Source organism: Podarcis melisellensis (assembly GCF_964234715.1).
Source record: "Podarcis melisellensis genome assembly, chromosome: 12".
NCBI lineage: Eukaryota > Metazoa > Chordata > Lepidosauria > Squamata > Lacertidae > Podarcis > Podarcis melisellensis.
The window spans coordinates 51,206,708-51,220,748 of NC_138544.1; the positions used below are offsets into that span (position 1 = coordinate 51,206,708).

General features: G+C 46.5%; 1 protein-coding gene and 1 long non-coding RNA gene across 11 annotated transcripts in view; one reads left to right on the forward strand and one right to left on the reverse strand.

Moving 5' to 3' along the window:
- Positions 1 to 14,041, reverse strand: part of LOC309381042 (sodium channel protein type 5 subunit alpha-like) — a 215,660-nt gene that overhangs the window by 126,823 nt on the left and 74,796 nt on the right. For all 10 annotated transcript variants that reach the window (XM_081931409.1, XM_081931407.1, XM_081931408.1 and 7 more), the window contains 2 exons: positions 10,734 to 10,913; positions 8,080 to 8,466 (listed from right to left, as the gene is read on the reverse strand). In XM_081931409.1, coding sequence (XP_081787535.1) covers positions 8,080 to 8,466; positions 10,734 to 10,913 — 567 coding nt within the window. The remainder of the gene's footprint in view (positions 1 to 8,079; positions 8,467 to 10,733; positions 10,914 to 14,041) is intronic.
- The window catches only part of LOC309353405, a 157,457-nt gene that overhangs the window by 33,791 nt on the left and 109,625 nt on the right, over positions 1 to 14,041 (forward strand). The window lies entirely within an intron of this gene.

Sequence of the window (14,041 nt, forward strand, 5' to 3'; positions counted from 1 at the left end):
GTTTCCCACTTGAATTGGTCTAATACCATGGAGACAAATAAATTGCTTTACAATTTACATGTAAATGAAGATCCATAGCGCTATCAAGTACATCTGTCTTTTGAGAGCTTGCGGTTGGAAAGTACGGCGACAAGGAGAGAGGCTGCACTCTAAAGCTATTTGGGCACTAGTGCATCTTAGAGGTGGCGGCAAATTTCAGAACAGTGGCAGTTTGTAGACCTCACCTGCATTATGAGCCTCTGAAGCTCAGGTCTGAGCCATAATAGGTTCAACACTGCTACCCGCCAGCCCTCCCTTATGAAAGCAGGGAGTGGTGTTGGGGAGGACTGATAAAAGTTGGGCATGGATATCCAGGGGATTTTTCAAGAGCATCGTTTGCTGCAAGGGTACACAGTACCATTCCTGGCACAATCCACTAAACAGGTAGGCATGGGAAACAACAATTTCCACACATCTAGGAAGGCCTAGGACCCACGTACCTAAGGGACCGCCTCTCCTGGTATGCCCTGCAGAGGACCTTAAGGTCCACAAATGTCAACACTGTGGAGGTCCCAAGTTGCAAGGTGGTTAGATTGGTCTCAACTAGGGCCAGGGCCTTTTCTGTACTGGCCCCGACTTGGTGGAATGCTCTGTCACAAGAGACCAGGGCCCTGCGGGACTTGACATCTTTCCGCAGGGCCTGCAAGACAGAGCTGTTCCGCCTGGCCTTTGGTTTGGACTCAGTCTGACCCTTATGTTTCCGCCCCTTTATGGTTTTGATCTATGGGATACTTTTAAAATAAGGCTGCATTTTAATTTGAATTTTAACCCATATTTTAAATTGGGTTTTCCCCCCTATTATGTTTTTACTGTAATTTTACTGGTGTTAGCCGCTCTGAGCCCAGCTCTGGCTGGGGAAGGCGCGGTATAAATAAAATTTATTATTATTATTATTATTATTATTATTATTATTATTATTATCATCATCATCATCATGTTAAGCAGCACCAAGCCCTAAGGATGAGTCTAACAATGCCCACTGTTCAGAGACTAGAAGGGGAAGCTGGGAGATCGACCTCCTCTGAGCTCGGTTTTCCAGAACTCAGAAAGACTCTGAACATTTTCTGGGAATTTTCCAAGAAAGCTCAGAAAAAGCAAAGTCGTTATGAGGTGAGCCAGGTAAAACTCGCCCATCAGTGACAAAGCTTTAATTTGCCATGTACATCGGGAGCTTTTAAAGCATTAAAGATTGCTTAAGCAGGCTGCAATGTAAATGACAGACCTAATGCAACACAAGCACCAGAAATTGATGAGACTCGGGATGTAGCATAATGAACTATTGGCCTCGAACATGGAGGATTATATCCCAGAATGTCATCACCTGGGAGTTCTCTCTGCAAAGAAATGAAGCACCACCCCAAGACTGAGAAATTTTGCCAGCCGGATCAAAACCCTCCTTGCTTGTCCTTAAGTCCTTCTGAAACTTCACCCTCTACATTTGCTTTGGGCAACGTCTAATGGCAACTTGTTTCTTACCCAGTTCAGTAAAGGCTGGGTAGTGGAGCTTGGCACTTTTTTGATCCTGTGTAGACTGAGAGCTTTATAGGACATGCAGACTCCACCTCTACCAGGCTTTCATCCAGGCCCTGATCCAGGCAAGTGTTCACATGAGTTTCCCTCTCCTCCCAAGTTGACATACATACACCTAGCCGGGTACTTTGCCTAAAACTCTTGCCTGAGATCCTTCCTCCTTTGCTCTTGGGGGTAACAAGGAAGAGGAGTCATAAGACCATAAGAAGAGTCTACTGGATCAGGCCAATGACCCATCCAGTCCATTCATTTGTCTCATCCTGCCCCCTACAGCAATAGAGAACAGGCTTCCTCCATCTTCTTCATGACAGCCTTTCCTATTTTTGAAGATCACTATCATGTCCCTCCCCCACTAAATTTATGTTCCCCAGGCTAAGCAGACCCAGTGCTTTCAACTGCTCCTGTTAGGACTTGCCCCAAGGTGGGCAAGCAGTGACATGCCAAAGGCAGCCGTTAAAAGGTTCAAATGGACAGAGGCAGGTTGTGGAATCCAAGGCAGGCAACCAGGGGGTTGGGTTCAAAAGGGCAACACTACAGGGAGAGGGGAATTGGCCAGGTGAGGTTCTCTCCATTGAGACAAGTTGCCCAAGCTGAAGAACAAGATTGGGGGACATAAATAGCACCTTGAAATGAGGAATTGGCCATCTGATATTGCAGCCTAGGTGCTGCCCCAGAAGTGCAGCGCTCAATCTGCCAGAATAGCTGTTGACTCACAGCACTGGCAGCGCAGAAGCAAAGATGCTGGATCCTTCCAATTTGTAGCAGTAGTTTGATACACACACACACACACACACACACACACACACACACACACGTGTCTTACACACAGCCTGCCTAGCTACAGAGCAAGAAAAACCAAAAGTTCAATCTCCTAGTCAAAGGCTAGACTACTTATCCACAGAAGACAACCCAATCCAGAATATATTCTGTGAACAGAGGGCATACTACTCCAATCAGAAGATGCCAAAAGAAAGCAAAACATCCAAGTCTCACACTATAAGGCTCTTGTTCAGAAGTGGCTACCCATTAGGAGATGTGCTGCAGACCACAGACACTTAGCCACAATAAATCTTTTCTTCTTCTTCAAGGTTCTACAAGACTCTTTGGGCGAGGCCCAACGCTAGTCACAGAGTCAACCCACTGAAACCAATGGGCTTAACTTTTGTAGCAACACGGCTACCCCTCTGGAAGTCATTAGCGAAGAGGGTGAGTGAGGTAAGTTACATTGCTTCCATTCCATGTGTGGTTTCGACGATGGACATTCCTGCCGCACAGGCTGAACATTTTCATCTGTCAACTTAGGCAAGCCGGCAAGCTTTGTTTTTCCTTGTTTGGATCTCTGTTAATGTTTTTTAAATGACACACAGATACCAGCAGGTAGGACCGTGGTAGGAACAAATCTGTGATGGGCAAGTTTTGATTTTACAAAGGAACAGGCTCCTGGCAGAGCAGGTGATACTCCTGGGGTAACAAAACGAAGCTGACCATTTAACTGGCGGAACAGCTTGGGGGTAGGCTCAGTGCCACCCAAACACATGTAGATGCAGAGAGGAATTGTGAAAAACTACTGTGCTAACTCTTGCAGCAAATTCAGGGGGTGGGGTCTGACATGGACTGATCCAGGGTTATCTGAAAAATGCCCCCCCATCCCACAGTTCTTTCTTTCTTTCTTTCTTTCTTTCTTTCTTTCTTTCTTTCTTTCTTTCTTTCTTTCTTTCTTTCTTTCTTTCTTTCAACGTGTGACTTAAAATCAGATACCGCAGATCCATTTTAACAAATTTCACATGGTCAGGAAAATAATAACTCATATTAGAACCAACAAATGTTCTGAATCCAGAATGAGCTTTCAAAGAATATGTTGTGCATGTCATTAGAATCCAAGCTGCGTCTTTCATACATGAAATCTCAGAATGGAATTAGACATTATGGTTACAAATCTGGTTTCAGAAAGAACGAAGGGCTTACCAGCATGGTATCTGGGGAAAGAATGCACTGGACACTGTATTTTTTCTAGGTCATTTCTGGATAGAATGGGAGCAGGCAGCGGTGGGGTGGCGTTTTTAGTGCCAACTGCTATCCCCTCGCCCCATGATGCACACACAATGCAATGCTCCAGAACAGTCCAACGTCAAGAGTATTCTAGAAAAATAAAACGGGCACTGCCAGAAGCTCCTGCTAAAATCAGCTCTGCTGCTATCACAAGGAATAAAAGCAAAATAACAGATTAAAAGGTAAGTACCAAAAAGTGCTGGACCGGAACAAATAAATAAGAAAAGTGAAATATTTAATGATGAAATTAAATTAACAAAAAAACCAACAACACCATTTTGCACACCCCATTTAGACATGATAAAATTCGCAGGACTGCCTCTGAGAAACAGCAACTCCATACCCTCTTCCAGTCCACAAAACTGGCAACCATCCGTCAAAGGCGGAGCAACACGCAATATAATGATGTTATGGCACATATTTCAATAGCTGCACACAACAGGGAAGCGGAAGGGAACTCGACACAGGGATCATACAGGGAATTGTGAATAGCAATTGCTCCTTTAGCACCCAGGAGCTGATGGGACTTGGGTATAGAGCAAACACCTCCCCCCTTGTTGGGGAACTCCCTTTCAGCTTTCACCTGGCTTGACTTCTCTCCCCTTCTAGGCTTGCCATGGCCTCCTTTGCCGAAAGAGCAGAACAAAATGGAGCACCTTCACGCTGCAGAAATAAGAGGACCGGCTATGGGAGTGAGGCTAGTGGCACTGTTTTGCTTCAGGCGGCAAAAGTGCCAAGGCTGTCCTTGTTAAGTCCCAGCTGGAAATTATCCTTCTCTTAACACTCCCATGCAACTATCCAATGCTTCCCATTGTATCTGCTCTACATGCAGTAGAACATTTCCAGCAAGAGCTGGAGCTTATTCTAATCATCTAATCACAGAATTTGCCAAGACTCACGCCAAGATGACAATCATCCAACTTCGCCCGAGAAAAGTCTATGAAATCACTTCCCAGAACAACTCAAACAGCCGCAGCAGTCTAGAATCTTTGTGGTGAAAACGTTGCTTCCAAATATTCAAGATAGCTCAGTCAGTAGAGCATGAGACTCTTAATCTCAGGGTCATGGGTTCAAGCCACACATTGGGTGAAAGTTTCCTTTATTGCATGGGGTTGGACTAGATGACTCTCATGGTCCCTTCCAACTCTGCATTTCTATGATTCTATGAATAAAATTATGAATTATGGTGCTGGAGGAGACTCTTGAGAGTCCCATGGGCTGCAAGAAGATCAAACCTCTCCATTCTGAAGGAAATCAGCCTTGAGTGCTCACTGGAAGGACAGATCCTGAAGCTGAGGCTCCAATACTTTGGCCACCTCATGAGAAGAGAAGACTCCCTGGAAAAGACCCTGATGTTGGGAAAGATGGAGGGCACAAGGAGAAGGGGACGACAGAGGATGAGATGGTTGGACAGTGTTCTCCAAGCTACCAGCATGTGTTTGACCAAACTGCGGGAGGCAGTGGAAGACAGGAGTGGCTGGCGTGCTCTGGTCCATGGGGTCACGAAGAGTCGGACACAACTAAATGACTAAACAACAACATGAATAAAATGCCCTCTGCAGGGAGCTCTAGAGATCCCCAAAAGAGAATTCTTAGCACCCTTACCTACACTGCAATTCCTATAATTCTTTGGAGAACGTCATGACGGTTCAACTGATATAAAGTCGTGATGGTTCAACTAGTATGAAACTGATGTGGGTAGAATGAAGATCAAGGGTAGCAAATGAGGCTGTGGACTTCCATCAGCCTTAGCCAGCAGGGACAATCGCAAAGGGTGATGGGAGTTCTAGTCCATAACATCTGGAGAGCACTATGTTCACTACTCCTTGATAGACAATGTAATCTGGAGAGCTCGCCCAGTGTGGAAGAAAGTCCTTAAAAGCAATTCAACCACAACTGCTACAACACTGAACCACACTCATGTGTTCCTTTTTTTAGTAGGGTTATTTGAATCTTTCCAAAAAGAGTAACTGTACAAAGTCACAAGCTTGCAGCTCTTAGCTCATTTCACATGGCCTCAATAGATTAGATTCCAAACGTGCTTCGTAGAAGCAAGAACACCATTCCTTCTGCATCACCAAAGTGAGCATCTGTTGCTATAGTGCCCCGGTGAGATTTCCTAGACGACCACAGAGGTGCCAAGAGTGTTTTCTGCTGGCTGCCCACTCCAATTTTCAACAGACATTTGTAAAAAAAAGGGGTGGATGCTACAGAAAGTAGCACATGGGGAGAAGCAATAGTTTCAAGGTCTGGAATGGATAGGGCCGATGTGAAAAGTAACAGGAAGTTTCCCATCAGCTTCTGCAAGATTTAGACCAATATACCTCTTTGGGAAGGCTGAGTGTTCTCATCTCCTGCTGACTGAAGTGGGAGTCAAGAGCAGCACTCTCAGCTTTCAGGAACAGCCGCAGTAAATGAGCAAACTGAAGAACTGTCATTGCCATCGCTAAGCTGCTTGCATTCTTCAGATATGGTTCAGAAACTGTGTTAATGAGTTTACCAATAAATAAAGGGTGGCTCATAAGTTGTTAGCAAACTTCACAGACAGAGGGAGTTGCCAGCAGGCTCTAATCCAGCCTTTTGCAGCCTGCTGTCCTCCAGATGTTTGGGAATACAACTCCTTCAGTCTCTGACCCTTGGCCATAATGACTAGGTCTGTTGGGAGTTGCCGTTCAAGAAATCTGGAGGGCACCAGGTTGGGAAAGGCTGCCTTAGTCCCTCAGTCAGCTTGGGCTCTGAGAGCTACGGGTGCCCCTAGGTTCCAGTACTGGTCCATCAGTTGATCCCAGTTGAGCTAACATGCCAACGGAGGGCCACCAAGACTTGTAAGACTTCCTATTAAGCCAGCTCCTCGATAATTCATTGCATTGAGTAGCAACAGAAATTCAGGGACTTGCCTGCTAGATCTGGTATCTGACCTCAGTCCACCCATGGCCATGTCTCCTGACTCCAGCTCTTGATTCCTGTCTGCCTAACCCAGTACATGAACTCCAGGCCAACCCTGACCACATCTCTTGCCTCTGGACCATTTGGCCACCACCTGTTTGTGTCAGACTAAGGATCTATTGCATCCTGCTACAGAGCCAAGTCCCAGGCCTGACATGGGTGCTATACGTCAATATGGAACTTGACAGACACAGAGCATGAGCATTTTAATTTTGATGCACTTCCAATGAAGTTTATATAAACACATGTTTTTCTTAAGTAACAACAGCAGCAACGGAATAACTAGAAGTAGCTCACAATCCTGATGGAACTTACAAGTAATCATGGGGTAATAATTTTCCCAATGCCAGCCGCAGCCCCCAAGAAGAAAGAACTTCTGGAACACTCAGTATCAATCTGGACAGAGCCAGTCACGGCATTGTAAGATCAGGGCTTGGGAGCTAAACTTTGGCAAGATCAGCTGAAGGATGGAACAGAACCAAAAGCAAAGTAAGAGAGGAAACACCAGGGCAGACAAGCAGAAGGTGTTAAGATTCCTGCTCCGTGACTGCAGTCATGGGATTGTTGTCTATCACATGATGGTGTATGTTTTGACTCCACAGAGTGGGAAGTGACGGAGACAGGATGTTTGTGTTACTGTGTTCCATGAAGTGGGACTATTGTCCTTTGTTCTTTCTCTTTTGCTGTCTGATGAGAAAGAGGAAGGAGCTAAGTCAGAATGCTCTGAGTGTTTTCTATGTAAATAAATGTAGATTAGCCGAATGCTGAGCTACTGAGTTCTGCGCAAACTCTGCGGATCCCCAAGTGTGCTGATGTTTGTTGGCATCAGTCACTGTGATGTTCAGGAAGAAGAAAGCTTTTGAAGCTCCTGAACGATCGCCCAGGAGGGAGACAACATGCCAGTCAGGCATGTGTCTCTACCAGGGTCCTACTCCAGAGTAGGATGGGCTCCTGACAGAAGGTACCCTGGATAAAAGGATGCTAAGAGGGGCTTTTTTCCCACTGGATGTTGCATCCTTGGCCCTCAGAGGTGCCACTTCAAGAGTAAGCTCCAGAATTTTTTTTAGCATAGGCAGCCACTAATCCCCAAGTCATCCTAGCCAAGCTCACAAATACCTCTAAGGCAAGGGCAGCCAATATGACGCCCTTGAGATGTTGTTGTTGGGCTAACTACATTTCCCATGATCCCTAACTACTGACCATGCTAGTTAGGGTTGATGGAGTCCAGCAACATCTGGAAAACACCATATTGGCTTATGCTACTCTAAGGGTCTAGGGCCGATTGCAACAGAGATGTGTGTTTGGGGATACAAGGCCATTGGAATTCTCACTTTCAACCCCTAGTAGCTGCAGTAACACATTGCCCAGGACTGCATCTTAATTGTTGACATATTTTGGTCCATCGAGCCTATGCTGCCAGCGTGACAAGCACTTGCGACACAGCACAGGGCTGTGCTTGGTTTGGTCGATGACAAAGAGAATCTGAACATGACATACAATGATAAGTAGACCCACCGTGTCACCTGCTCCAGGTTTCTCCGTAATAACTGGCGGCAACAGCACGTCTGTCGGAGTCGTTGGGTCCGCGCTTCCTCCTCCTCCTCCTCCAATCAGTGAAACCACACCATTGCAATCCACCGAGCTGTTCCTCTTGCCATTTTGTGTGTAGTTTGGAGAACTGTGGCTGGTTTGGCTCTGCACACTCAGCCGCCTCCCGCTCCTGGGGACCAGCAGAGACCCACGCTGGCTCTCGCTCTCCCCGACGGTGCTGATATCGTCATCGGCGAAGTCCGCCTCCGAGCCAAGGTCCCTGCTGCGCAACCGGAAGCTGAAGACGCTCCCGTGGCTGGCCTTGCGCTTCACGGAGTTTTCCATGGACCCAGAAGTAAAGCCCAGCACAGTCTTGAAGGAGCCAAAGAGGGCGGAGGAAGGAAAGAAATACAAGGGGTGGAGTAGAAAGGAACGAATGTTACTACGCATTTACACAGAGCCAGAGAGGGTGTCTAATTCTACCGCTATAGTTTAGAACAGTGGTTCTCAACCTGTGGGTCCCCAGATGTTGTTGGACTACAACTCCCATCATCCCTGACCACTGGTCATGCTGGCTAATAATGATGGGAGTTGTAGTCCAACAACATCTGGGGACCCGCAGGTTGAGAACCACTGGTTTAGAACAAAAGAGTGGGCAATTCCCAGCCAGTAGGTCAAACGTAGAACACGGGTGGGGGGGGGGCTTCCCTCATCTCCCCACCCTCTGCATGTAATCAGGTTTGAAAACATCCAAGACTAATTGACACAAGGAGACATTGAAGAATACCCAGGGTAGGGAAATGGGGGGGGGGGGCATTGAAGAAAAAATAAAATAAAAACCACAGGCATTGTCTCAGAGAAACTTTGGCTCTTCTCTAAGACAACAGGCGCTGTTTTACTTCCACATTTGCAGGTACGCATGGGATATTTGGTGAAAATTCAGTGGCCAACACAACTGCGTGAACTGGTCCCATGATGCAATGAAGTAAGAGGGGGGAGGGAATGAAACAGAATGATGGCATAGAAGGAGAAGTGGATCTTTCTGGTTGTTAAGGGGCAAAGAATCTGGTTCCCATGAAACAGCCACTCCTTTTGCCAGTACAGTTGGGGAACGGGGGTGGGTCAGAACTGATCTGCACTAAGTCAACTTGTCCTCACCCCTTTCAAAAGGTGCTGAGCACCCATTGGCAAAGGAAATGCCCGCTGTAAGCCCAGCCCTGCTCCTTGTCGTGTTCTTTGCTTAGATGACAAATTGCTGGATGCAGAATGAAAAAGACGACTCATCAGTCGGAAGAACATGCTGAGAAACGTGCTGCTTTGTTTCACGTCCAGTCTGACTCTTTCTCTCTCTCTCTCTTTTGCATTCAGCATGCCAAAAACCCATTCAGAGCAGAGCAGAGCAGCTCACGCAGCCGCTTTGGCTTTAACAACCTTGTAATTAGCAAGGCAACCCACTCAATTAAGCAACAAGAATGAAGGCTCTCGAAAAATAAACACAGTGGGGGGGGGAACCCATTCATATATCACAGACAGAGCAGTAGTTCTGGGTGCATTCTCAAAGTCGTGTGCGTGTGTTGCTTATTTATCAAATTTATGTCCAACATTTGCAGGGCTTTCAGCGTGCCGATCGATTTTAGTGCTAACTCCGCTAACAGCCAGGAATCTGGATATTTTACACAGACTGCCTCTGTTAATTTGTCCAGTTCAGAAAATTGGAACACCTGGGGAAAGAGATGGATGCGCAGCAAGGGGAGTTTCTAAAACTCGCTGGTACGGTGGTCTTTATGACATGTCAGAGCATGGCTATTTTTCTTCTTTTTTTCTGCTTATCTATACCGCACAGGTTCAGCTTGTGGGACTGTGGATATGAACACAGGAACATGACCTGATCCTGAATCACACCACTGATCCATCTCACCTAGTACAGTGGTACCTCGGGTTACATACGCTTCAGGTTACAGACTCCGCTAACCCAGAAATATTACCTTGGGTTAAGAACTTTGCTTCAGGATGAGAATAGAAATCGTGCAGCGGCGGCTCAGCGGCGGCGGGAGGCCCCATTAGCTAAAGTGGTGCTTCAGGTTAAGAACAGTTTCAGGTTAAGAACGGACCTCCAGAACGAATTAAGTTCTTAACCCGAGGTACCACTGTACAGTCTCCTGTGACTGGAAGCAGTTGTTCAGAGCCCCGGGCAGAGGATGGTCTTTCCCATTCCTGATACTGTATGTGACAAAGTCCTTCTCCTGGAGGTCAAGGATTAAAGTAAGCAGATCCAAAGTTGGGGGGGCAGAGAAGTGACCAATAGGTGGGTGCACCCAGGGCACATGCTGAAAAACCCAAACATGCTCACTAGGCCTAGAAAGGTTGGCAACTCTTGTACTGATCCAGCCTGGAGGGAAATCCTTTCCTATCTCCATGATAGTGATTCCTTTTCTAGAGGAGTTTCCCCTTCATTGCCACTTTTGGGAAAGACTCAGAGCTGTAGCTACGGGGGAACGGGGCTAGCCAGGATTTTTTTTGCCCCAGGTAAAGCCTCCAGAGGGGCAGCATTGAGGCTCCCAGCCTGTGGGGTGTGTGCGCCAAACTGGGTCTTTGACCTGGGTGAAATAAGGCCTAGTTTTACCCCTAGAAAGACTAACCGTCCTCTGCTGACCATCCTCCGATTCAGATTTTGGACCCTTCTGATCTTCCCCATCCTCTTCTCCCGCTGAGGATTTCTTCTTTCTTCTGCGGCTTCTTCGTTCCTTGGAATTTTTCGATGCCAAAGGTGACATTTCAAAGGAGCTAAGTGACATCGAATCGATTCCTCGGGCTAACGCCTGGAAGGGGCAGATGAACGAAACAGAAATAGGCTACCTTTAAAACTATATGTATATAACACTTTATATATATAGCAGAGAGGGGGGGGGAGATCTTTAACTTATAGAGTTAGCCTCATTCAAACCAATTTCGGCATTCCTCGCCAAGCAAAACTTAAAGAAAACTAAACATGATTCAACATACTAGTGATCTCCCCCCACAGAATCCTTAAATCACAATAGTGCTTAGAAAATGTACCCCTACATATAAAAGAGGAAACCTAATTTAGTTTTGAGCCGAGTTTTCAATTTGAAATTCGGTGAGAGCTGCAAAGTTCCACACAACCGGCCCACACTGGCCCAATAATGGTCTGAACTGGGTGAAGATGAGGAGATTTCACCCCTCCCATACCCAAGAATCTCCTGATGATCTCCTGATGATCTCTGCTGACTCTCCAGAGAGGAGGAGGCGTGTTCTGCTATCTACTTATTCTGCCCCAGCACCACATCTGTGTGTGTGAGTCAGAGAGTCAGTCAGTCAGTGTATCGGAGAGAGAGAGTGTGTTAGAGATCGTGTCTAGAGATAAGGTTGCTGCTAAGAGCAGCTGCAGACTCTCAGTGTAGCATTGATTTATGCTTAGAATATTCAGCTCTGTATATAGTTTTGTATCATAGTTGTAGTTACGGAATAAAAGGAAGATATTCTACAGAGCTGCTCTCCGAGTGGTTTATACTCTGCAAGACTCTGCAAAACTCTGCTGCACAACGACTGTATTATTGAGACAGTGAATCCGGTGCTCTCAGCTCTGAGCTGTGAGTCCACAGCACTGTGACCTGTTCCTGTGAGAAAGGAGGTCTCTGGCAGTGCTACCCAGCTCGCCTAGCCCAGTCGGGGTTGAGGTGCATGAGTCCAGTTGGTGCACTGGCTCAAGGGCGATGCTGACAGAAATGGTACTATGACCAAGGGCACTCAGAAAACCGGTGTCTTGGCTGGAACTTGAATCCTGACTCCATCCCATCATCTACTGCCATGATTCTCAAGTGTGAGGCATTGCAGACTGCCCCCCTCCCCCAAAAAAACACATGTTCAAGAGTCATGAGCCAACATTGATAATGTTGAGGCATTTGAGCACAGGCAAAGCTCTCTACCACGAGGGCAATGGAGCCGGACTTTCTGGGAAATCTCTGCTTCTCCCAAGAAAGCAGAAGCAACAGCCCGTGTTATTTCTGCTGATACAGATTTTTCTTTTTCTTTTCTGCAAGGAAAATCTTATCCTGCAAAGTGACAGAACCTGCTGTGACCAGGGATCCAGAGCGATAAACACAAACCATGGGCTTATAGCACACAAACACACACACACGCCAGCCCACACGTACATAATACACAGATAAGATAGACTTTTCTCCTCTGCATGCCTGGACAGCATGCCCTCTGCACCAGCTATCTGGAGAAATCGCTGCAGGAAAAGTCTGATAACACCAAGAGGTGCTAGAAATGGAGCAGAGGCCAAATTAGGTGGGGGAGGGAGAGAGAGAGAGAGAGAGAGAGAGAGAGTGAAAATAATAATAATAATAATAATAATGCTACAACACAGCCTGGAAATGAAACCAACTCCTTCACCCCACAATAATCATGAAAAAGGAAGCCAATAACTAGGAAAAGGACAATAAAATGCACATTTGGGAGAGAGGTCAGCATTGCATCCTTAACTGTGTCATATCCCTCCCCCAATGTTCCCATTATGTAAAATGAGGTGGGAGACAGAGATTGTACCATTCTGGACTGTACCCTCTTGTCTGTTGTTGAGGGGGACCTATTTTTATTTTCCTATTACATCCTTCCTCCAAGGAGCTCAGAGTGATGATCACCCACCACCACCACCAACCTCAACATCCTGTTCACTGCAAGTTCATCTTTACAACAATCCTGTGTGTTGAGGTCAGGCCAAGAGGGTGCCAAAGTTCGCCCATGAGCTTTACAGCTAAGCAGGGATTTGAACCCAGGTTTAATGCAGCTCTTTGGTTATGCCGAATCGTGGTACTTAATTAGCCAGCCCAAACACATTAGCTTCACGAAAGAACCTGGCTTGGCAAGCTTGCTCTTATATATTCTACCCACAGATACAGGATCCTGAGAACTGGAAGGGTATCAGGGTTACATCTAGAATGACCCCCACCCCCAAATTAATATCAAAATTAAGGTGGTGCAACATTCAAATCACTCAGTTGAAGTATGAAGTGGTATAGTACAGTCATACCTCAGGTTGCAGCCGCTTCAGGTTGCGTTTTCTCGGGTTGCGGACAGATGTGGGTTGCGAACGTGTATCCCACACGTTCGCAACCCGAGTGTCCACTGTACAGTGGTACCTCTGGTTGTGAACGGGATCCGTTCCGGAGCCCCATTCACAATAGTGGCAGAATGCAACCCGCCTCTGCAGGTCACAATTCGCCACTTCTGCGCATGCGTGTGGCGTCATTTTGAGCGTCTGCGCATGCGCGAGCAACGAAACCCGGAAGTAACCCTTTCCGGTACTTCTGGGTCACTGCAGGACACAACCTGAAGCAAACGCAAGACGAGGTATGACTGTACCTCATAATACCACAAACTGGGTCTTCAGGACAGTAGCATCTTCCGAAGGATGATCTGATCCACTGAATATGTTCTCACCTCTAAGTTTTGAGGGATTCTGTCCCCCTCCCCCCGAGAGAAATCAGATTTAATTAACAGCCACCCACAGCAGCCGCAGGAACAAACGGCAAACCATCCCACAACAATTGATGCCAGCTTCATTCACGCTAATCAGACCCATTGTAGTATTATACTCAGCAGCAGTGCTCCTGGCCTACAGTTGGTGAGCCTCTTTATTTGCACAAGAAGAGCATTGGCAGTGTTTAAACAGCTGACCCCCCGTCTATTATTCCACTTGTTGAATAATGGGATACTAATGGCTGTTTGAAGTTGCAAGATCAATACAGCAAATCTAAAAAGAATGCTAATTAACTTGAACTAATGGTGAGGGCAGCAAATATTGAATGAAGAGCCATTAATTTCCTTCTATTGAGCATGGGAATATCTTTAAAGATGATGATAATAATAAACCAACTGGCTCTTTCCGATTGTGTTCCACACAAACACACTCACACACACT